The sequence below is a fragment of the Diprion similis genome, chromosome 5 (assembly GCF_021155765.1).
Source record: "Diprion similis isolate iyDipSimi1 chromosome 5, iyDipSimi1.1, whole genome shotgun sequence".
NCBI lineage: Eukaryota > Metazoa > Arthropoda > Insecta > Hymenoptera > Diprionidae > Diprion > Diprion similis.
Window position 1 is genome coordinate 5,764,115 of NC_060109.1, and position 26,167 is coordinate 5,790,281.

At 39.9% G+C, this 26,167-nt stretch overlaps 1 protein-coding gene across 1 annotated transcript in view; it reads right to left on the minus strand.

Moving 5' to 3' along the window:
• The window catches only part of LOC124406401 (glutamate receptor ionotropic, NMDA 2B-like), a 491,146-nt gene that overhangs the window by 19,093 nt on the left and 445,886 nt on the right, over positions 1 to 26,167 (minus strand). The window contains 1 exon segment of the mRNA XM_046881810.1: positions 19,785 to 19,912. Within this exon segment, the coding sequence (XP_046737766.1) occupies positions 19,785 to 19,912 (128 nt within the window).

Consider the following 26,167-nt stretch of genomic DNA (forward strand, 5'->3'; position numbering starts at 1 on the left):
TCCTTTCATTTTTTCTTCAGCATACTCTGGCGCAAGCTTTTACTCTCGTTTATTTTATATCTATATTTACATTAATATTTATATTTGTAAAGCGTCATTAAAGTACAATAAACGCGAAAACACAAATTATTTTCATTGTTAGTTCTATCATCATTTCGAAGAATAAGATTTCTTTTGTCAAACACTTTTGTAATGTTTGGAATATTGCATACTAATAATCACACCTAATCAGAGGTTATCGCTTATCTTTAGTACGTTAATTTAAACATAATATATATGGACAAAAGAATTGATTGCTATCTTCCATCTCAATTGAAATTAGGGCCTGAAGTTTCAATTCTGGTGAATTTAGCACCTGACAAAAACTAGTAAAATAAAAAATCATCATGAAAATGAAAAATGAGATATTGTTTATGTGCATTAATCACTCATCGGTAGGTGCTGCGTTATTAGTCACAGTTTCAGGTTTTTTCTTCATTTTCCTTTCCAACCGTTTCCCCTCCCAATCCTTCGTACTGTTTATAACAGATCCGATAGTATCGTAGAATTTTCTATCATTCACCGGAGAGTTTTTTGGGTTTCTTCCATATTCCTTCGTAACAACTTCTGAAATAGATCATGATGTAAAAGACGCTTTCATATTGCATGTGAAGGTAAAAATATGACATGGGGGGCATTATACCAGCAAAGAATTTGAAGCTTGAGAAAGTATTACCAGGTACTGTAAAAACTCAAATTTAGTACATAAAAATTAATCATTTCGCGAGTATGAAAACAGAAACCTTATATACAGAGTTTTAAAAAATGTTGCAGTAATTCATGAACATGGCTATAGTGATGTAGGGTGACCAGCGACTGAACGTCCAAATGCATCGACAATTTAATTTGAATTAGCATGTCCCAGTGAAATTAATAAATTTTTTAAAATTCCGTGGGCCTTCCTTGTGAAATGGAAATCCCTAAGACGTTTAGATTTTCAAAAATCAACCTGTTGCTGAACACCGTGAATGAATAATGTGACACGACAAGCAGTAGGGCGGGTTGACCTGAATATCATGATCCGTTACAATAGGAGGAGAGTCGAAAATGACAACAAAAGAAAACACCTCCTTACCTTGTATGCAGGAACAGAAAGTTGTTGATTTGAAGACATGCTTCCCATCAACTTTCTTCACCGCTGTATAACTTCGAATTAGATCTCTCGACATGTATTTTTTGATGATATAAGTGAGATGCGTACTAGAATTACTTTCGGATCAACCATAGGCGCAATCTCTCTTTTCTGGGGAAAAAATTGGTGCACCGTAAATGAGAGTCGAAACATGAACTAAGTTCAATATTCAAGAGATTTCATCCATGATCGTATGGTAACTCACCAGCTGCTGGCGGAAGTTTGTAATTTTCATTTTTTCATCGAATTCTTCAAAATATATGATATTTTGTAGAGGTAAATCTAAGTTGATGCTTTCAACTAGTGTTTCACAGTCTTGGTTTTCATTGTTTCGCTGCTGTGCATAATTTCCGCCATTGCTTAGATCAATTTTGGCCATGAACGAGTTAAGGCAAATTTTTAGTTCTCGGACCTCAGATGCTGTATCTTACTGCTGACGAGACAAACTCCGAAACAACTTTATCATAACGGTCTGAATATCTAAACATAGTATTCAAGTTATAAAAATATTCGAATAGGCATATTATCAAAAATATTGACACAGGTACATGATAAACTTAGTACCGTCTCCCTCGAATTGTGCTGATACGTTTTCAGGGGGTCTGGGAATTTTTTTTTAATAAAGCATTTTCAGCCTGTTCTCCAGTAATAGCAGATTGCTTTGCAGGAGGTTTTAAGGAAGGCCTGTTGTCAGCCTTATCTGTATTACTAGTAGACGATACCAGTGTAGTATTAGGTCGCTCAACCCTGGAAGTGCGTTTCTCTTGATGCAGTCCAGTCTTTGATTTCTTTATCTGTTGTCAAATTGAAAATATGAATATATAACCCATACCACATAACAGTACTACATAGAGCTTAATATTTATTAAGAAGAAGAAATACCTCTGCTTTATTTGACAGTTTGGATTTCATAAGATATTTCTTTGGAATCTTTTGCATATCCGAAGGAATACTTTCATCGGAACTCGAACAGCTGTCACTCAGAACTGTAAAGTGTACAAATAAAATCAATAGTTATTATTATTTATTACAGGGTGCCTAGTCAATTCTTCTCGCAGAATTCCGTGAAATTTTCTGGCTCTTTGTTTATGCACATTTAGAGCAATCCTCGAATCGTCAAAATCATACATTTAATCGCCAATTTCGTACATTTTGATTTGATGTAATTCAATTCCATTTAATTTGATCTTATTTAATTCAAATTATTTGTACTGAATGTGTGTTGAGTTGAACGGGTATTGATTTGGATGTGTAAAACTATAAAACGTTCCGTAGAAAATTATTCTGTAGAATAATTCTGCTGTACAATAATTCATGCAGGATTGTTTCTGAAGCGAATGTCGAATTTCTTTCTGTAGAAAAATAGTTCTATAGAAACGAGTCTGTAGAACATTTAGACATCTTCTCATACTACTGAATGCATGTGACAATCAACAAATATTCAATACACTTATAATCGTCAAGAAGAGAAGAAAAATTGTGACGGTGATAGCATCTCAATTTCATGGACAAGGCTTACGAAATCTGTAAATTCTGTAAAAATTTTCAGGTTTTCCAGACGAGTCGCCTTCCACTTAGGGATGAAGCGTAGTGTTCAAACTTTTTTTTCAGAAATATTGTTTTCAACACATGAGTTGGAGTAGTGAAGTTTATATTTACAAAACAAAGGTCAAAAGCCTAATTTCAAAAATGATTTGAATAACCCTTAAGAATTCGTTCTACGAATCAAAATGGATGAAAAAGGTTTTAGAAGGCAAATATGGCACAAACCAATTAATCACTTCAGGTACAGCCTTCTCAATTTTATTAGCAGTCAAAATGATGGAATAGTAAATTTACGTGAGGATTATTCAGTAAAAATATGTGGAACAGTAATTTTCCAAAGAGTAATTTTCTCAAAAAAATTCTCATACATTTTTTTTTTCAATTAGGAACATAATCCATTGAGATGTACGTATTGGATTCAAAAAAGCCCACATGGAATTGTTTATTGTACATGATAGAACTTCTCTGTGAAATTATAAGTTGATCTTCTGAATAATTCTGGGGCAGGTTTAAAGTATCAAAATTTTTCAAACATTACATTCTCAGAAGAAAGGATGTTTTTGCGAACAATTTATCAACTATTGTGCGGTAAAAGTGAGTAATATCTCAGAGGCTGTCACTTGGTAAGTAGTTGTTTCTATGGAAATACAAATAATGGACACACTAAACTAAATTGAGCATGAAATAATTAATGTGGAAAGAAAATTCGAGTTTTTATATGTATAGATAAAATATATGTAAATTGAGTGTAATTGATCGCAGGAACGAAATCAATATTTTGGTTGTCTTTATCATCAATGAACTTGACCAACTTATAATCATTATTCTCAGATGCCATCTGTGATAAAAATTAAAATTTTTTATACAAGGCTGAGAAAAACGAAACGCTAACAAATAGTAAATTCTTCTGTTTTCCAAAAGTCAATTCAAATTTTGAAGTGTAATTCTTTCACATGAAGCTAAAGCTTCAGAGCAGCTGAACGTGCTGAACTTCTTTTAAATAGGACGACGCGATAAAGATTTGTATCTATAATTCTAAAAATATTAGCTTTCTATAATATTTAGAAATTGCTTATCCATTGCCGGGATTTGTTGCCTCATTTTCATCAACGACAACACGTTTGGCTACTAACTCTGGATGGTAGCTTTAGCCTCATTTCTTTCACGTCTGTCCCAAGCCTAGAAGGTATCTACCAGTACCAAATGTACGGCTCTCTTAAGTATATGCCTGAACAAAACTTACCTTGAGGTAATGCGTTGACCCGCGATGTTTGGCACGCGTTTGATGGAGATGACGAGGAGGTAACGCCGGGTGTAGAGTTTAGGCTTATGTATGTAAATGCCAATCGCACTGCATTAACTACTGCAAATAACAAATACGTATTGACACACACTTGTAGGATTATAGGACGCAGCACGCGATACTTGGCGGCACAGATCTTAGGGGTACTAAGTGCGTCAGGCGATGTCCTGGGATGTAAGCGTCGCAGTGAAGTTGGGAGCAATTCGCTTCATCTCATGCACACAGCGAGTCAAGTTGAATGTGAGTAAACCAATCATATGAAAGATAGATGAGAAAACAATTATTTTCTCGCTAAAGCTTCTGTCTGATTGGCCAACACAAATTCGATTTTGCTTGAATCGACTTGCTGCCAATTTCACTGTGATGCTTATGCGATGCGTCGAGACAAACGAATTTTTTCAATGTCGATCATCCGAGAAACGCTTACGTGATTGCGTGGCCAGCGTAATGAAAACTTTCGGTCGACCACGATAATGTAAATATGTATTTACGTACATATATGGGGCATTCCATGCCCAGCCGGCTTATGATTTTCCCTCACCATTTCTCATTTGATACGCAATTTTTTATAATGTTGTTTTTCCCTCTTTATAAAATGGTTCCGGATTTGTTTTCTCAAACTGTTATTTAATTATAAATTAAATTTGAGGCTTGTCAGCTATGGGGGACAGAGGGGATCGGTTTCGGCCGGTTCAACCCCCCCCCCCCCCCCCCCCCCCCCCCCCCCGACCGCCAAGCCGTTCTGCGTATCGCACAAAGTAAATTGAAACTGACGCTTTTACTTATGTTTTTGTTCAGAGCTGAAAAAAGATACGATTAATCAATCTGCTTCAAACTTATAAGACTCATTTGAAAGTATTTGTTTCTCATGATAGATTTTTTTTTAGGCTTTCAAACAGACTTCTTCTGATTTCGATGTTGCGAACACCATTCTCTCATAAGACCGCGTATATAAGAATTCAACTTTAAAAATTAATTCGTGGAAAACAACGAGGTCAAATGTCTTGAAATTTTTACTGAAATCGCGTCTGCATTGGATGAGGATCTCAGTATATAAATTGTCAAATAATTCTAGAAGAATTGATTTTACTGACAAACCTCCTCAAAATTTGCACTTCTTTTTCACATTCTGGGAAAATGGTGGAAAAGTGTATTTTGTATCCTGGCTCTTAAATTTTTTCTTTTGAATGAGTTCAACAGTCATAATCGCCTACAATAAGATATCTAAAAAATATATGCCTTTGAGGATTAGAGTGTATGCGCAGAGAACCTTTGGCTGTAAGATATTGCGAAAAGACAGCAAAAGGTTTTCTGTGTATACACAAGAGTGGTTTTTTTTTTGCAATTTTTTTTCGGCTACTACCACTTTTTCGGTCATGTTTTGACGAAACAGAAATTCTCCATTAATATTCGGCAAATTCTACACTGTAGAGCATATAATTTCACTTTCCCCAAATAATAATGCAGATTTTCTGTGTCATCTTGCAAAAATAAATTTTTTCTATATTATTCAAGTGCAAAATGTTAATGATGACAGCGTGACCTCCAAATGTTGACAGATCGTACTCTGGCTCTGTGACGTTCATTTTTTTGTTCCAAACATGACGGAGAAAGTGGTAGGAGCAGGAAAAAAAAAACACCATTTTTTCGGACAAACATATAATTTACAACTATAATCTAAAAATTGCCAGACAATGGTGAAATATGATATTATAATCGTTTTTACTGACAAGAAACTGAAATCCAGGATTTTATAAAAATCTGTACAGTTTGCCCCTTGATGTAAATTTTTTTTATGAGATTATGGTACTTACCTAAAAGAAGCTTTCCATCGTCAGTCGGATTTTAGGTTAAAGTTCATCTTTATCAGATCTTGGTGCTTCGATTATTCAAATTATTTTGAGTTTTAAAGAGGTCTTTTAGACAAGATTTAATATTGATTATGGGATATCACTTTTACAGTATTGCACTTCCTTGGATATTAATTGTTATTACTATTTGGTGTATTTTATTTATTTATAAATGGAGGAGAGGCATCGCATAAACCTTCTTTCTCCCAGATTCATCGTTGACGCTTAATACAACCATTTTAAGAGAAACACAGCGCAGAAGACAATGAGTTGGCCTGGTGTGTTGTTGCACTGTCCCTAATTCCCACATGTCAAGAGTTTTTGAATTACATGGGTATTCAAACATCGGATTTATTTTTTTCAAAACTGATCCAGTGATTTCAATATCATTTAAATCACCATTTGGGGGAATATACATGTTGGTAATCTGCAACAACTTGCCATTTTGAAGTTGAACAACATTATCCGGAGCACTGATGGCAATTATAGCCTCTTTCCACTTCAATCTTTTCACAGGAGTAATCTCAGTTGATGAACGACAAAGTTTTCTCAAAATTGTGACAGGAGCTGGTAAGGTTACTTTTTTGTTATCAGCAAAAAACGATTCATGCAAACGACGACACAACTGAGCCAAAGGCCTGCGACCGCTCCAAAGCACCTTCTTTATCTTCCCCAAGGCATTTTCAAGTGGAAATGCTGTAACTTCGCTCAAAGAACATCCCATATTTTTTACATCGACTGCAAGATGAATCAAACTATGCATATTCAATACCTGGCTGGTTTTTTCATAAAGGTGTTGTGCTGCTGAAACGAAACTCCTCAAGTACATGTTCGCATGTTTGTTATATTTCATAGCTAATTTTTTTGAACAAAGTATTCTGCAAGACACAGAGAAGAGTAGAAAATGCTTGTACAGTCTCTCTGATAAAATTTTTTTCAAAACAACTGGGCCGCCGAACAGTAAAAAAATTCTGAATTCCGTCGCTTTCCATTTCGAAACGTCAAATATCGATCTTGTTGTTCGTTGAAATTCAGCGGGTATTTGAGACTGGAGACTAACCAATCGTTGCGACAAAAGAAGTTTGCTTCGAAAACTCAATTTTGTGCTCAAAGTACCTTTTAGCCAACAGTCGATTAGTAATTTTTTCATTATGTCCAAGCAGCACAGATGCATGAAATCCAGCACAAATAGAAATATCATATTAATGGACGGTCAAATTAGAGTCAATGGAGACAAACCGGTGTGATGCTGTGGATTATCTCTATTTCTGAATGTTTCGTCACTTCTTTCATCACACTGAAGAGAAGTATATACTTTTCGGCCCTTACAATGGTCTCCCTTCACAGTACAACGTTCACATGCGTAATACCCTCCATGGTTTTTAATACATTTCACAAATGAGCGTGCAGGTCTATCACAGATAAAACATACAATGTGTACTCTAAACTGCCTGCCATTTATAACAATACCTGCCTCTAATAGCCCATTAATTTCCTCAATGAAAGTGCCCAATTATTCATTCACATCCTTCGGTTTTTGAACACCTGAATATATAGTCACTGGAAAAGGTTTGTATATATCTGGTTGAAATTGAATTTTGCATAATGTGGGCCAGAACTGTCTGGAACTTGATTTGTACAGAGGCAGGCCATCAATATTAAATTGCAGATGAAGCACTTCATCTTCTTCATGTAAAGCTGTATTAACAGTTCTCTGAAGATGTTTTGCTATTCCAAAATACACAAATTCTCCAATACTCGAACCATCTGTACCTTCAAAATTCTGGATATGATAATCTGCTAATGCTGTTTTCAGAAATGTCTTCGAACAAGCTGGCAGTTCTGGCAACAATCTTCTTCTGAGAATAGCAAGTAAACTATCCAACTGTGTTTGAGGGATGTTTGAATTTATAGCCCAATTTCGAAGCTGTGTCACGTCGTCCCATTCTTCTTCTTCTGCAGGGAAATCATCAAAGACCTGATTTTCTTCACTTACTAATTCATCATCGGAATCATTGTTGCCTTCGGAATTTGATAGATTTTGTTCATCGGATTCTTCAGCAACCCCAGGTTCTTCTTCCGTTAATTGATAAAGCTGTTCAGCCTCATCCATTGCATTACTTTCATTGAAACCAGAAACCTCACTTATTAAGTCATCATCAGAATCAGCATTGCCATAAACATTTGCTAGATTTTCTTCATCAGATTCTTCAGCAACGCCGGGTTCTTCTTCCGTTAATTGATAAAGCTGTTCAGCCTCATCCATTGCATCCAAGGCCTCGCTGTCATTTACACCTATTTCGTTGAAACTTGGGGCTTTGTTACTGTCATTTGCGACTATTTCGTGCCCAGCAATTTCTATTTTTGAATTGGAATCGGTTATATTCATTAATTGATTATCATTTTGTAGGTTAATTTTTTGACTAACGTATCTAAATCGTCGCACTCGCAATTGCGTTAATCGCCGTTTTCTACTCTCCCTATCGCTCATGCTTTCACCTGATAGTCTTCAGATATTGTCTGAATTGATTTCGATCACTACTGTGCACTTATAACACGCTACGTTAGTGGAAAATTCTGGAACAATCGTGTAAACTGTCAACTTCCGAATAAGCGTTGCTCGTTCGATTCGAGTTTCACCGGTTCTGCCCACTGATCTGTACTATACACTGAATAGGGTACGCACGGTCTTTTAGCCGCTGCTATGACTGTAGACACATTATGGCGGCAAATTTGAACGGCAGTAGCTGAACTACGCGTATTATATCAGCTTTAAAAATTGAGTAATTACTAATTTGAATCGTATTAATGTATAATCATTATCTGTGAGCATGATTTGTTACGTATTGATGAAAAAATTAGTTTAACAATTGCACGGTAAATTTTATTGCGGGGAAATGGAATACCGGATGAAAAAGAATGTTAATTTTTCAATTATATAAAATTGTTGTTGCAAAAATATAATGAAAATAAAATGTTCACGCATATCGATATTTTTTTTATCATATATCGATATTAGCATCTTCGACAATATCGGAATATCGATGTAGTTTTAAGAATGTCGACTCTCAATATTTGTATTTTTAATTTCATGGCTCGCAAATCGTGACATTAGAATTTCGTAAGATGACGATCGCGTTTTGGTCACGAAATCAAAATTCAGCGTTCGGAGCCCGCGCCGCGCGTGAGTCTTACTTTATAACAATTTCCGGTTTTGACGGATACAGTACTACAGACTAGGGCCTACTGTATAGTAGTCTGTATGCTTTACGTAAAACTTAAATAAAGACATGAAAATATAATTTCATTTTTGTTTTTAATTTTTTTTTTTAATATATCGGGTTAAGAATATTGATATTTTCAACATCGATATTTTTATACCGATATTCTTAATATCGATATTTTTATGAGATATCGATATCCTACTGTCACGCAGTAAACAGAAGAAGTATGAAGAAAATACGCATTTGTGTTTCGCAGGTCTTGACTGGCCGTGTGTCATCGGCGAATCAAAACCGACGAGACGAAGAAGACTCAAAGCATATTTGTCATTATAAGGAAAATATGTAGTATATGATTCCTTTTCTAATTTTCTTTTCAATTTTTTGAGTACAATTTTTATATTTGGATAGCTTCTTGAAGTCCACTTAAAATCATATTTTTTTTTACAAAAACTAGCTATGTTCCATACGTCGCAATACTTTATCATTCTTTTAAACTTTATACCTGAAAGCCGAGATTTTTCTAGTAATAATTTCAAATTATTTGCCGACCTTGCAATCTCGCGTGAAGCACGTTTAATTCAATGAATATCTGTGAATAATAATCCTGATTTTGAACTCCTCTTTTTACTTACGATGAAACAGTAGACAATTGGAGAAAAAGTATACATACCTATGTATATTAAAGAACATAAAAGGACAAGTTTTATTTCCAAATCTTGATCATATTGAATATCAATCACATGAGAGATTATATATCATTGCCATATCCCACTGCAAATTCGAGATTTTAACCGAAAAAGTCTCAGCTTTTAGATGCACTATAGTCCTTCAAAAGAATATACTAGTGCTTGCGGCGCAGTGAATAGCTATTTATAGATAAAAAACGTGTTTTTAGGTAGATTCCGAGAAGCTATCCAAAAATAACAACCATGTTCGAAAATTTGTATTTTTATGAGAAAGTATTTTTCATAAAGATACACTAAAAGTTCGCTATTCATTTTATCCAAGAAAATTCGCTACCTGACTTGTGTTCGTTTTCCCAACCTCGTAGATAATATTCGAAGACCAAATGTCCGGAAACCACCAGTGAGTACTGGACTCTGCGAGGAAACATTTATGTGGCATTTCTGTTATTAGCGTAGCCTGATGAGGCTGTAATCAGGAATGCCCTAATACGGCTGTGGTAGCGTGAGCCTGATAAGGGCCCCGTCAGGCAAGCCTTGATAAGGACAGCCTGTCCCAGGCCTGATCAGGATGATGATGGGCGAGCCCTGATGTTACATTCCTTAGCGTAGTCTGATCAGGCTCTAATCAGGAATACCCTAATACGGCTGTGGTAGCGTGAGTCTGATGAGGGCCCCGTCAGGCGAGCCGTGATAGGGACAGCCTGTCCCGGGCCTGATCAGGGCTATGTCGAGCTTGCCTTAGTCAGGTATACCGTACGTAATCCTGATCAGGCCCAGATGGTTCATCAGGCATGCCTGATTCAATTTCTACTCGGGTCGTCCGTTAAAACCAATTTGAACATATCTTTCAGAATCGGACAGTTCATACAATGTGCACCAGCCGAACCATACAACGTATTCACCTTTAATCACAACCGGGGAATCTATTACGAACACATACAGAATCTACGAACGTACAACGACGAATGGAAATTGATTAACTATATACGCTTGGACAACCTGACTGGTAAACTAGAAAAAATAAAGCAATATGTAACAATTATTGACCAAGTATGCGAATCTGATCCAAATTATTGTAGAATCAACGAACATATAAAATTGCTACAAAGCCGCGTGAACACAATTACTTATTATCAAAATCAACTAGGCCCATTAATTGGCGACCACATCACCCCAACCAATCATCAATCTAATACTCAAAATTTCGAAAGATACAAACGAACAGCACCGCTCAACTTCATAGGCTCAGTCAGCAAAACCTTGTTCGGAACATTAGATGAAAACGACGCGGAATACTACAACAAACAAATCAATAGACTATTTAATGATACCGACTACATAGCCACACTATTGAGTAACCAAACACTAATTATAAAATCAACACTAGGCGCGCAACAAATACACATTAACGATTTGACCTCTAAAGTAAACCAAGTCGAGACACAAATCAAAGCGTTGGAAACTAAAACAATAGCACTACACACCCCATTAACTAAAGATGTCTTTCTCCATTCCCTTACAGAACACGTACTCCAGTTAGACCAATACACTAACGAATACGAACTTGACCTGAACGTTCTAATTGATGCCATACTTTTCGCTAAACAGGGAATTATTCACCCAAGAATCATCACCCCAGAACAGATCGTATCCTCTGTAAGAGACATTCAAAGTACACACCCAATGATACATTTTCCTCTACCTCTAGAGAACAAATACGCGTCAGAATTAATTAGATTATGCAAACTCCAAATTATTTACACACACAACAAGCTCATTAACATAATTGCAATCCCGCTACTTAATGAAAACATTTTTAACATCTACCGATTGATCCCCATTCCCGTGAGACAGCATTACGACATGACCAACAACAAGTTCGCATATATAAAGCCCAGCAGCAGCTACGTAGCAATCGCCCGCGATAGAAGTTTATACTTTCAATTAATAGAAACAAAATTTAACCAATGCATACTATCACTAGAATCTTACATCTGTAAACAAAATCAACCATTATTCCACACCAGTAATCACATCATTTGTGAAGTCGGTCTACTTATTAACCCTACAAGTACGGACCTCTCAACCTGCGACGTAAGACTTGGTACATTTGACGGCTCATATTGGATTGAATTAGTAACATCTAATTCCTGGATTTATTCGCTAATAAAACCCGAAATAACACACGTTATATGCGGAAAAGATAACCCTATCCAAGTCAAAATATGCGACTACGGAATCTTTGAAATCGGCAGTAAATGCACCGGCACTTCCAACACTATCACACTACTAACTAACAACTACTACAGTTCAGTAACAACTACCCATTCATTTTCGCCTAAATTTACTCTAAATATATCCACAATTTACAATATTATTGTACCAGAAGACTCTACTAACATTTCCGACATTACAGTAACCACTCTCAACAAAAACCCCCTCCTCAAATCCGAAGACTTATCCTACAACGGCCTGACCTTCGACGATATTATAGAACAGGCTAACGAAATCAGAAATCACGAACGCTATAGAATTCCTACAACACTTCCAACATCTAACACAAGATCTCAAACGCCCGCTACATAACAGACTTGCGAAACTCAGATACCGATTAAAAATCCAGACATGAATACCACTCTTCCGCCGATCAGACCCGATCGTAGCCAGCAGACCACGTCATTCTACGAATCATAACCTCTGTTCACCCAATACTATGTTATATTCTACTTTGTTTTACTAATCAACGAAATGTGCAACTACCTACATTACACGAATTACTGTTATTAGAATTAAGATTACAATAAACACTGCAGGCTATTAATTAACAAACACCTGTACCTACCAGAATCATATACGATATCTTTAAGCTATATATAACACTAAGTATAAAACACTCAAACCAAACTCAATATTACTGCGAATGCCATTGCCCCAGATTCTTTTATACAAACCAAAATAACTAACGTAATGTAAGACATTTATAACTGAGGCTACTATCGCAAATAAGTGACACTATATACCCAACACTCATGTCCTAGTATGCTCGAATAACTAAAATTATACTTCGAATTATTGTATCTACTTATACCAATAAGGCAATGCACACCATAACTACGTAAATGCTACGACCACGAAGTATTGCGTACTTCGTACTATATCCTAAGTACTCACGTACTTTTAAGACCTTTATAACTAACCTTACAACTACATTTATGCTACAAAAATCTTGATTTCACTACGCTCAACCAAAATTTTTTTTCCGTGGGATGGGCGTGTTACGTGCTCAGCCCTTCTTCACACTCACAACTCATTCTTCGTCCCACTTATCAATGATACTCTCCATTTCATCCGACTACACTATCTCCGATACATCCTGTCCACACCTGACTATCTCCTCTCGTTCCCAGAACCCTGACTATGCACCCTGCTTTTCTGCACTGACTCGCGCTTCGCTCTCGACTCGCTACTTCACTTCTGATCTACCTCTCGAACTACACACTACTCTCTAAATAAAACGCTCTTAATACAGATAAACATACAGAATCGCAAACCCTCATTATCCACCTTCCCGGTTACTACAAAGTATAAAAGCGGAGTTGGACCAAACGAACCTATTCCTTACCGCTCGGGAATAACCGACGAGCAAGTCGTTACACAAGTGTCTTGGGAGCACCACAGTGACGAGCTACCGCCGACGATTCCTCCCGAACAACCTTCCGAAGTAATCGCGCGCGGCCCAGCACCCGCACTTCTCGTTCCCGTCTCGTGCGGCATCCCGACACCAACCACATACTCGATTCTTACGACTCCGACACCCGTCAGGTATTCGACCGCAGTGCCCAGTCATTACGCTAGAGAACCTGCTTTACCCGCGAATATCCCGAGAGTGCCACGTTGTGACCCGCTAAGAGTGAATACGGCGTACTATCCCGCAACCACACCTCCTCATATTTTTCCGCCTTTCGCAGAACAAGTTCGTGCGCGTGCCGCGATGTCGCCCAGAGCTTCGGCTCATCTACCGGATACCGCTAATTCTCGCCAATTAATGCTGTTTCGGGAACTTCGGACTATACATTGCCGCGCGTAGTTTTCCCGCCAGCTAACGTTTTTCGTCCGGTTGTCATTCCGTATTGGGATACGATCCCTCCCGCTCCCGCTCAGTCTTCCGTTAATGCCGTTCCTCCCGTTCCGCCTCCAGCACAGTCATTTTCTCCCGGAGATACCTATACTGTACACCCCACTGCATATCCCGTGATTGCGAGCACTTCGCTGCCGATTTCCGGGGTTGACCGTTCGGCGTATGCTACCGCGTCTGTACTGCCGAGTTTCGACTACGCAGCCACGCCAGCCGCGGCACCAGAAATGCCTTCCTCGGCGCGTCATCCCGCGTTTACTTTGCCGACCCCCGGAGCGGAGACAACCAAAAGGCCTTCGATTAATTACGCTCAATCTACCTTCTACTCCGTCAACCGCGATAAGCCACGTGATTTACACGATATCGTGAGGAAATGGTCCCTGCTGAGCTTTGCCGGTAAGCACGACAGCAGTGCCGAGGAATTTCTAAAAAGACTAGATGAATGTCGCCAAAGTAGTCACCTTACTGATTTCGATTTGCTAGAAGCAATACCGTTTTTATTAAAAGATCGTGCTTTGCAGTGGACCGCCTCAGCCGTGCTTCTTGGACCACATGGTACAACTTCGTGACCGAGTTTCGTGCCCGTTTCGGCGGAATTAACTTTCAATATCGCGTTCGCGAAGAGGCCAGACGCCGAACCCAGGGTACAGACGAGCCCATTGCTGATTATCTCTTGAGTTTGCGATCACTCTTGAATCATGTCAATCCCGCGTTCTCCGAGTATGAACAATTAAAAATAGCGGTCTCGAATTTACTTCCCGATTACCGTCTCTTGATTCATCGCGACCAGTTTAACAGTTTCGTTGAGCTAGAAAAACTGGGGGAACTGTTGGAATCCTCCAGAGCGCTGAGTCGTTTCTATACTCCTCCTTTGACTCCCGAAGAATCCGTGCTGCCCGAGTTAGCGTACAAGAGTAAGAAATCGGTCTCGCGCAGTAAAGTTGCCGCAATGAAGGAAACTGTTAACTCTCGTTCTTCTGGTGCTACGACAATTCCGAATTCTCCTCCTCAGAGAGGTAGCTGACAGGATTCTTACGCTGAAGTGACTGCCGGTTCGCCAAAGAAGAGGATGACTTCCGTGAAGGGTCCCGTTACGTTCGCTTCCGCTCCCGTGCCAAGTATCGCTTCTACCGCTGCCGCTTCCTCGCGTACGGCTAATGTATCGACTGCATCTCCTCCCGCTAATGTTGCTGAAGTCACTTCTCGTACCGTGACTACCCAGTTCCGTGTGGATAACCGCTTCGACGCTTGATGGAATTGCGACGAATCGAGCCACGGACATTGCCAGTGCCCGAAAGAACGCTGCATACCGTATTGCTATGGTTGTGGATTAAAACAACATTTCAAGAACACATGTCCGAAATGTTCCGTCACCTCGCCGAAAAACGGGGCAGGGAATTAGAGGAGCGGGTCGGTCCTAATTCCCCTGGGAAACCCGTGAACCGACCCGATTCCATTTCCGTTTCCGTCTCTATTTCGCCTGTTTTTTGTAATCCCGCTAAAAAAATTCTCGGAGATCCCCGGTACTATCTAGAAGTAATGACGGGTGGACAACCCGTTAAAGGCCTGTTCGACCCCGGATCGTGTCGTACTTATATCGGTCAGCCAGTATTTAAAATTTCCCGGATGCGCTAGATCTCGCGAAGATTATCGAGAAGACTCTGGGCGAGATCACCCTTGCTTTTGAGTTTTCGACCTTCCGTCACAATATTGTCGTAAGATTTGCTCCCGCGTTCGAGTACGAGTGCGTTCTCGGAATGGATTGTATAACGACGTTTGGATTTACTGTAGACGTTATCGGCCATAGTGTCAATTGGACAATTCGACACAGTGGAAGGGGAAGAACATCAAGGATCGTCCCGCGATAGGTTTGCGGCCGTAAATACAGTGATTACCCTGGTTAAACCAGTGTTGCCGAACGTAAACCGTCCAAATTTTTCCGTACCGCACCTTAGTAAAAATCATTTTTCCGTACCGCATTCCTTGAGAAATGAATCTACCGTACCGCCTCCCGTTTCGACTAATTCTACCGTACCGCTTTCCGTTGCGACTAATTCTACCATACCGCTTCCCGTTGCGACTAATTCTTCCGTACCGCCTTCCGCTACCAATGATGTTTCCGTACCGCAGAATAATATCGATAAACCAACGATCTCCTCAAATGTAGCTACCCACACTATCGACGTACAGGGCTATCCGCCAATAAAACAAAAATATTATCAATTCTCGTCTGTAGTTCGTGAGGTTATGTATCGTGAAGTTGATAAAATGTTGGAGCTAGGCGTAATCGAACCCTCGCAGAGTGAGTGGTCAAGCCCGGTCGTCATGATTAAAATGCCAAATGGGAAATACCGATTTTGTCGCGATTTTCGTAAAGTCAATGGCGTTGCCAAGAAGGATGCATATCCGTTACCGTTCATGTCCGGAATTTTTGATAAGTTGGGAAAAGCCCGTTACATTTCGACCCTCGACCTTAGTCAAGCTTATTTCCAAATTCCGTTAGAGGAGTCTAGCTGAGAAGTCACTGCCTTTACAGTCCCCGGGAAGGGACTTTACCAATTTAAGCGCATGCCGTACGGACTTCCGGGAGCTCCCGCTACCTTTCAGCGGTTGATGGACAGATTGATCGGCCCGGAATAGGAACTGCACGTTTTCGTGTATCTCGATGACATAATTATCGTTAATAAATGTTATGATGATGATCTAGAATGGCTGAAGAAAGTATTATCGAAAATTTCGCAGGCAGGTTTGACGATAAATGAAGAAGAATGTAATTTCTGTTGTGCAAGTGTTAGATATCTGGGTTTTCTTGTAGATGCGGAAGGCTTACGTCCGGACCCCGAAAAGACCTCCGCGATTGTAAGTTATCCCGCGCCGAAAAATATCTGTCAAGTTCGGAGATTTTTAGGCATGGCATCGTGCTATCGTCGGTTTATTCCCACGTTTGCCACTTGCGCCGAACTATTGACGCAGCTGCTGAAGAAAAATCGCAAATGGCGGTGGGGTGAAGATCAGGAATAAGCCTTCCAGAAAATTAAAGAAGCCCTAGTTTCCGCGCCTACGTTAACGTGTCCCGATTTTTCCGTTCCTTTCGTTCTGCATGCTAACGCAAGCGACACAGGTATCGGTTCCGTACTGACGCAGACAGTCGACGGCACCGAGCACGGCATCGCGTACGTGAGCGGAGTTCTATCGAACGCTGAGCGTAGATACTCCGTCACAGAACGTGAATGTCTTGCCGTGATATGGTCGATTCGCAAATTCCGTTGTTACCTTGAAGGTTATCGTTTCGCCGTTTGCACCGATCATAGTAGCTTACGTTGGCTACATCGTCTTAAAAATCCTACCGAGCTCAATGGGCTCTCGAATTACTTGAATACGATATCGAGTTCATCCATCGCAAGGGCAGCGCTAACCAATCACCGGACGCGCTATCACACATGTATGGAAAAGATTTTGATGATCCCGATTACGTTACCGAATTTGGAGATTCCGATTTACCTCCCGCTGTCGTAGAGGCTGTGCCCCAATCAACGAAACTACCGATTCGTGGTATAAAAAGCGTATCGCGGATATAGAATAGAATAGAATAGTGATTTATTATGTCCATGACAATGTTGGACAAGCACAGAAAAGATTACAGAAAGTACTTAAAGACTACTTAGAATCTAACTAAACAACTAAGGGGCTCAGAGTAAGAAAAAAGAGAGCCAAGATCGACCTGAAGAAATGAGAGAAACACGAAAAGAGAAGGATAAACAGGGCACGTTGTAGAGGTAGATGAAGGTCTAGCCCACCGTCACGGCCAGTCGAGCCCGATTTAACTCCGTAGCGAAAAGGTCTTTTCGCAACGCAGCCTTGAAGGCAGGATAGGTGGAGATCGCCTTCAGGCTGGAGGAGAGGGAGTCCCAGAAATACAGACCAGCCACCGAGAAGGACCTTTTATAGGATTCAGTTACAAATCGAGGGATGATGTAAGCCCCTCTTGCCAACCTATCGGAGCCTGGAGCAGCAGGGTCACGTGCGGTGAAAAGATCCCTGAGATAACGGGGAGTGCCAGTATGGAAGACGGTGAACAGCAGGCATCCGATAAAGAAGAGTCTACGATCGCTGACCGTCAGCCAACCCAGCTCGCGACGGTGAGAGGTGATCCTCTCATCCCTAGCAATACCGCTTACAAAGCGTACGCAGGAGTTTAGTAGACGCTGCAACCTGGTGTTTAGCACACCCGAGAGGTCGTTATAGACTACGCAGGCATAGTCGAAGATGGGAAAGACCAATAAAGTGACGAGCAGCTTGCGCAACGAGTCGGTGAGCATGCGGCGAGAGATGGAGAGCTACCGTGGAACACTATGAACCCGGTTAGAGATTGCGTCGACCTGGTTCAACCACGTGAGTTTGTTGTCCATAAGGAGTCCCAAGTTACGGACAGTCGTAGACAGCGGCAGAGAGGCCCCGTCTAAGAAGATCTTCGGTGAATCCAAGGCACTCAGACGGTTCACAAAAGGAGCACTACCGAGGATCTAGAGAAATACCCCCGTCGTTTCCCAGATTGGAAAATAGAAGACGGCCGATTATATTATCATAGCGAAAATGAAGTTATTGACCCAATTCTTCCGGACCTAGACGCGTGGAAACTAGTTGTTCCCGCGGAATCACGAACACAGCTCATAATAGAAAATCATGCCATTCCGACCCTCGGTCATCTGGGCGTAGATAAAATTTACTCTCGTTTATCTCAGCTATACTATTGGCCGGGGATGTACCGAGATGTTGTTACCTACTGTGACGTGGCTGGTCTACCAGCCCGTGACCGACCTGCACCTCCACTCCCAAGCGGCCGCGTGAAGTGTTCCTCGGGAGCAGGGGAGAGTCCTGCCGTGCCGAACCAAAGAACAACCAGAGTTAGCTTCAAAATTTTTGTATTATTGCTAATGCCTTTTGTTGTCCCCCGCAATATTCTCTGAGGTTGCCGACGCGGGAAACCGGAGGGACGACTGGACGACCAGCGCGGAGTTCGAAGCCCCGGACCCAGCAGTCGCGCTGTTGCTTGCGCGATCATCCATGCCGCCAATGAAACCTCGTTGCTGCCGCCCAGGGGTCGAGTTGCCTCCACCTGAGTTCCCGATAAGCCCGGCCTTACCACCTGGCACCGAAAACCACCGGACTCAGCCTCCCCCTGGGTACTCCGATGCCGAAAAAGACGCTTCCGCCTTTGAGCCGACCGCCCTCGCAACCCGCAGCACAGCGCGGCGAATAGACCGGCTGCCTAGGCTCCCGCCGGTCTCACTCCAAAATTTGCCTATCGACCCCCCCCCCCCCCCCCCCCAGCGCTCCGTACCGCCTCCGCGGAACCGGGTTTATCACGAGCGGGCGGCTACCTCACTCTCCCTTGCGCTGCGAACCAGTGTGTGAGATAACTGATTATTACATCGTACCGAGTTTTTCTTTCGTTAACATTTGCTCTTTGCCTTGCTATTGTTAAGCATCGATTGACGGGTCGCAACATATAAGTATACAAGAAGCGGATGATGATCGACCACGTCGATTTCAAAGGGACCCCTTCCAGCTCCCGCCCCGCGAAAAAGGGTTCACGTCCGCGCTGTGTCAGTAAACTAGGGATTTGTATTTAGAACTTTCGTGTCTTTCCTACTTATGGTGTTTTCTATCCTTATTAAAAATTTCGTTATATCTTCCCAATCAAATAAACATTACAAGCTATAGGACGGCGGAGTAGATTCAGATAAATTTATAATGTGGCATGTTAAAATCAACACCAAGTTCCGTAAAAACATATTGCTTATTAAATGCAAAGTGTCCAATCGTGATCACATCTTGGTCAACAGTGGCAGTTTGATTCAATACTTTACCTAGCAGTAAATCCTCTAGGAGAGTCAACGTGAACAGCTGCTTGAAAGAGGACAGCCCATACCAGCCAATAAGTCCGAAACAGCGAAAACCGGTGATTTGGCGAAGTGTTAATTTGTGACACGGGTACCTGAAAAAAAGTTTCAATACAGCTTTAACTTGAGGCTTATAAAGATGAGTGCAATACTAGAGCGCACTAGTTAATCACACACGTTAGTAGGGATTCACCGACAAACTCGGGTTCATCTATCTGTCAAGAGGCTGGAAGATGAATCCAGCGGTCCACAAAAAAACATTCAATTATATAAGGTAGGTTAATATTGTTGGGTGTGACGGTCAGTTCTCGAATATTTGTTTATTTGGACAAAACGTTTCGGCTGTGGCATGGCCAGCCATCCTCAGTTCTGTGGGAATAGTACATATACTTAGTGACTAGGTTTACATGAAAAACAATTTGTAACAATTGATAAATTAGGAAGCACGGGCTATACATTCTTCGGCCACGTGTTAACCAACCTAATGTTCCGAATTGGAGGTTAGGAAACCCCTCTTGAAATTTGACTCGACTGTTTACTCTAATATGAAGACATTTTTAAATTGTTAACATTTTTCTTGAAATTGAAGCTACTTAGAGAGGTACAACAATGACTAGTGTTATGATTTTGATGGTATTTAATTCAAACTTACGAGTTTTCTACTTCTATTGCGCATCTAGGTGTTAATTGACGGCGCTCCCGTGGAGAAGTGATAGAGAATCGAAAATGTGTGTTGCAGGTGGATAGTGGTTACCTGTCGGTCGGTACTGTAGAGACTCGCACATTTGAAATTACCATACGTTACATATGTAGAAGTGGTGCATATAAATTACTTAAATGATCAATGTCAGTTCTTTTGTTACACTTGATATTCCGACTAAGGTGAATCATTTCCTTAACTAACCGTTTTTGATAATTGGACTCGTGAGTTAAGATGGTAGGGTTATCAAAATCAAATTTATGTCCTAAGGATAAGCTATGGTTAGATAAGGCTGATTTGTTCGGATCTTTGCACTTTATAGTGTAGCGGAGATCATTTATGCGTTTGTTCAAATGTTGAGAGGTCTGACCTATATATGCATTCTCACAGTTCAAACAATCTAAGCTGTATACTAAATTCGAGTGGAGCATTGTGGGATCAGTATCTTTAAGTCGGGTGAAAATTCTTGCTGATGTGTTTTGTGTTTTATGTACCACTTTGATGTTGATTTTTTTTAAATAACCTTTGAGGTTTTCTGAGAGTCCTTGGACGTAAGGTAGAGAGATAGTTATTTTTGTGGAATTGTCGTTAACGATAGTTAATTCTCGTTTTTTTAAATGTCAAAGATTTCTGGGACCTAGCCAGAGAGATTAGAGGAATAGATATTCCAACTACACACAAATTAATATCGTTGGATGTGACGTCATTATTTACAAATATTCCTACAGATTTAGCCCTAAACAGTATTAACGATAGATGGGGTGAAATTGAAAAACACACTATTCTACCAAAAGCGGACTTTTTGAAGGCTGTAGAACTCTGCTTAACGTCTACGTATTTTGTTTATAAAAAAGTATTCTATCAACAAATCAAGGGCGTAGCCATGGGTTCGCCCATTAGTCCTGCAGTTGCAAACATAGTAATGGAAAAACTGGAAAACTTCACCATCCCTAAATTAAATTACACTTTACCTTTTTATAAAAGCTACGTCGACGGCATACTTACTAGTGTACACCTAGATAACATTAAAAATATTGTAGACAAGTTTAATCAATTTCACCCAAATCTACAATTTACCTTTGAAACACAAAATACAAACTCCATTAGCTTCCTAGATTTAAATATTATCAACATAAACAACACACTGAGGATTGATTGGTTCAGAAAACACACTTAGTCGGGTCGATACTTGCATTTCGGATCACACCACTCATTAACATACAAAAAAAGTGTCATAACAGGACTGGTAGACAGGGGATTAATATTAGCAGAACCAGAGTTTAGGGAAAAAAATTTGAAACTCATCAAAAGCATACTCATAGAAAATGGGTACCCACTGTATACCATTAATAACATCATAACGAATAGAGTAGAAAAACTTTACAATAATGATGAGTTTTTAAAAAAACGAGAATTAACTATCGTTAACGACAATTCCACAAAAATAACGATCTCTCTACCTTACGTCCAAGGACTCTCAGAAAACCTCAAAGGTTATTTAAAAAAATTCAACATCAAAGTGGTACATAAAACACAAAACACATCTGCAAGAATTTTCACCCGACTTAAAGATACTGATCCCACAATGCTCCACTCGAATTTAGTATACAAATTAGATTGTTTGAACTGTGAGAATGCATATAAAGGTCAGACCTCTCAACATTTGAACAAACGCATAAATGATCTCCGCTACACTATAAAGTGCAAAGATCCGAACAAATCAGCCTTATCTAACCATAGCTTATCCTTAGGACATAAATTTGATTTTGATAACCCTACCATCTTAACTCACGAGTCCAATTATCAAAACCGGTTAGTTAAGGAAATGATTCACCTTAGTCGGAATATCACGTGTAACAAAAGAACTGACATTGATCATTTAAATAATTTATATGCACCACTTCTACATATGTAACGTATGGTAATTATTTCAAATGTGCGAGTCTCTACAGTACCGACCAACAGGTAACCACTATCCATCTGCAACACACATTTTCGATTCTCGATCACTTCTCCACGGGAGCGCCTTCAATTAACACCTAGATGCGCAATAGAAGTAGAAAACTCGTAAGTTTGAATTAAATACCATAAAAATCATAACACTAGTCATTGTTGTACCTCTCTAAGTAGCTTCAATTTCAAGAAAAATGTTAACAATTTAAAAATGTCTTCGTATTAGAGTAAACAGTCGAGTCAAATTTCAAGAGGGGTTTCCTAACCTCCAATTCGGAACATTAGGTTGGTTAACACGTGGCCGAAGAATGTATAGCCCGTGCTTCCTAATTTATCAATTGTTACAAATTGTTTTTCATGTAAACCTAGTCACTAAGTATATGAACATACTATTCCCACAGAACTGAAGATGGCTGGCCATGCCACAGCCGAAACGTTTTGTCCAAATAAACAAATATTCGAAAACTGACCGTCACACCCAACAATATTAACCTACCTTGTCTGATGCAACGGTCAACAACCTCTCTACAAATATATTCAATTATATAGTGAATAAAATTCACACAAATAAACACACAGAATACGTAGATATACCGAGAGAATCTGTAGAAACTGTATAAGAACTGGCGTGCGAGAGTTTTAATCGGCGGTCCATGCAAACTGGCCACTTTGAATTTCAGGTGTTAAACTCTGTTTCTGTCGGCGACAACGCCGGCGACTTATATGTGGAAGGTGTGGAAATCTCCACACTCGAAATTTTTGGTGTGTGGAATTCCACACTCGAAAATTCTCCTGACTAACATTGAATTTCACAAGTATGATAATAACAATTTTCTGTTTGCTTTTTATCCGAATGAAAATGGGATTTTCCCCGAAGACACCTTTTTTATATTTGGCTGCATCAAATTTACAATACCGACGGCGTTACCCTTGTGGATAAGGTAGTCTGCAGTTTTAGAGTTCCCTAGTTCGCCTTCGAGCGCTAGAGGCGCATCAACTGCAATGCGCACACACACATCTGAGCGTGTACCGGTTCCTGTTCTGTGTTTCGTTTCGAGTTACGTCAGCTGACAATACTTTTACCGTTACACGAGGCCTAAACTTTTAATGCTGTGTGCGGGACTTGTGAGACCAGACGGCGTGACTATACTTATCTCTCTCACACAATGGATAAATACATACTAAAAGAGAGAAGAAAAGATGCAGCTGCTTTAACAGTAGTCTCTCCAAACCTCCCAGACGACCCAGACCCAGGACCAGGTAGTAGTTCAAAATCGACTTTGGAAGGAACATCATCAAGTTGTGAACAAAACTCGGAAAAAGAGAATAATCTAAGCAACGAAGTTATTAAAAGACTGGGTTCGTCATTTTTCCATAGAACTATAATGTGTTTAAATATCTCTGTAAAAATAAATTTTTTCGTTTCTTTATACCTAATTTATTAATGTACTTTGGAAAAAATGTATATTTCTTATAATTCTGAGAGAAGCAAGTACCTAAGAACTGCACGTCTATAGTCTGCACCGCGTCAATTGAACCTTATCAGGCTTTTTTTAATCGAATTAATTTTACTGTGATTAAGGCAAACTGTTGCGTATCAACACAATCCAATTTATACAATTAACCAACTATTTAATTTTAATCCATATATTTTTATACGGCTGGAATTTCCCTGGACGGTGGTTCCCAAGCTATATCGAGCTGTCTGGAAAGGACAGCAGTCCCACATCTGACAATACAAGACCGCGCTGAAGGAACTGCGACCCTAAACAATATACCTAATATCGAGTAATAAATGAACCGTCTAAGGGTCGTATGGAACTACCAGGGCAGGTTTTTCACTACTTTATTACCCCTGGGTTTTTACCAATTATCAATAGTCAGTTGGCTGCCAGATGTGGACGCTGGCCTGTACGGACAATAGGTACGCGAAAGTCCGAAAGGATCACGTATTGTTCAAGTATAGGTCATACCTGCATGCTCCCACTCTACTCCTACATACAAAATTTCCATCCCTATAACCAAGACTTCCGGTGCAATTTCTTGACCAATCCTGGATTCCCACCAATCGCAATAATCAACCAATAGGAAAAATTGACGAATCAGTAAACTCCTACACCCTCCACATTTCTTGAAACTCCTTCACATTCTTTCTTATTTTACGTCAACACAGTCCGTTCCCGTCGAGACATCAACCACCAACCATCCTATCAAGACCTCAAGCAACGAATACCTAACCGTTTCAAATACCAATCCAATATCTGTTTTTAACGAACTATCCAGTCAACGAATTATAAACATATCTTGTAAACCGCTCATATTCACTTGTAAATAAATAGTCAAGTTCTAAAAACAATACCAGAACAAATTATCTTAAATTAAATACCCTCACTTCACTAAAGTGTCGCGTAGGACACAACACAAACCTTTCCAGTCTGATTATCAGAATGATATTTTCTATTTGTAATCAGGTGTGCACAAGCCTCAATCTTTCGGAAAGTGGAAAAAACAGTTTCCATGGCTAGAATATAATGCGAATGGTAAAGCAATCTGCACTTTATGCACTGACGCATTTGAAAAAAAACTATACTCGCTTGTTGGAAGTCGTGTACAAAAATCTCACGATGCATTTGTGAAAGATGGATTCGAATGTTGGAAGAATGCTACGTTACGTTTTGCCAAACACGAAAAAAGTGATTTACATCGAAATTGTTTCACTGCTTTACAGAATTTGAAAGCCAAAAAGTCTGTTATTGTACACATCTCCGATGCTAAGAAAAAAGAAATGGCAGACTCCAGAATAGCGTTGGAAAAATTATTTGATACAGTTAATGTTCTGGCACAGCAAGGCTTACCCCTTCGGGGCAGAGAAAATGATGAAAATTCGTGTTTAACGCGAATCTTAAAAATGCGGGATCAAGATATTCCACAGCTAGATTGGTGGCTCAAGAAAAGTGGATACAAATGGCTGCATCATGACTCTATAAACGAGATGTTGGAACTCATGGCGAATGAAGTATCGACAGCAAATTTAAAAGAGATAAAAGCAGCAAAATATTTCGCAGTGATAATGGACGAGACATCGGATATTTCGAGAGCAGAACAAGTATCAATTAGTTTCCGAGTCACGTTGCCTAATTTCGAAGTCAAAGAAATATTCATGGGGTTTTACAAAACGTCTGATACAAAGTCGGAAACTCTATCGAAAATAATACATGATGTTGTGTTACGATTCAACCTGAATGTTAACGATCTAAGAGGACAATGCTTCGATGGTGCAGCCAATATGAGTGGAGAAATATCCGGCGTACAAACACGCATTCGCGAAATTGAACCAAGGGCATTATTTGTTCATTGCACTGCGCACACACTTAATTTGGTGGTTCAAGATGTAATGAAAAATGTCGACGCTGCCAACCATTTTATTGGGGTGGCAAAAGATGCAATTAATTACATGCGTGAGTCGCCAAAAAGAATGGCGGTTTTTAAGGACATACAATCACAATCATCAGAAAGTCTTACCAATCTCGCACCGTTTTGTCCTACTAGATGGTGCATGCGAGTGAAATCCTTGAAAACGATATACGCGAATTACAAAAACGTTATAAAATGCATGGAAGAAGCCAGGGCTGAAAAAATGGACGACAGTAACAAAGCAGACGGATTCCTGAAGTACCTGGAAAGTTTTGAATTTTAT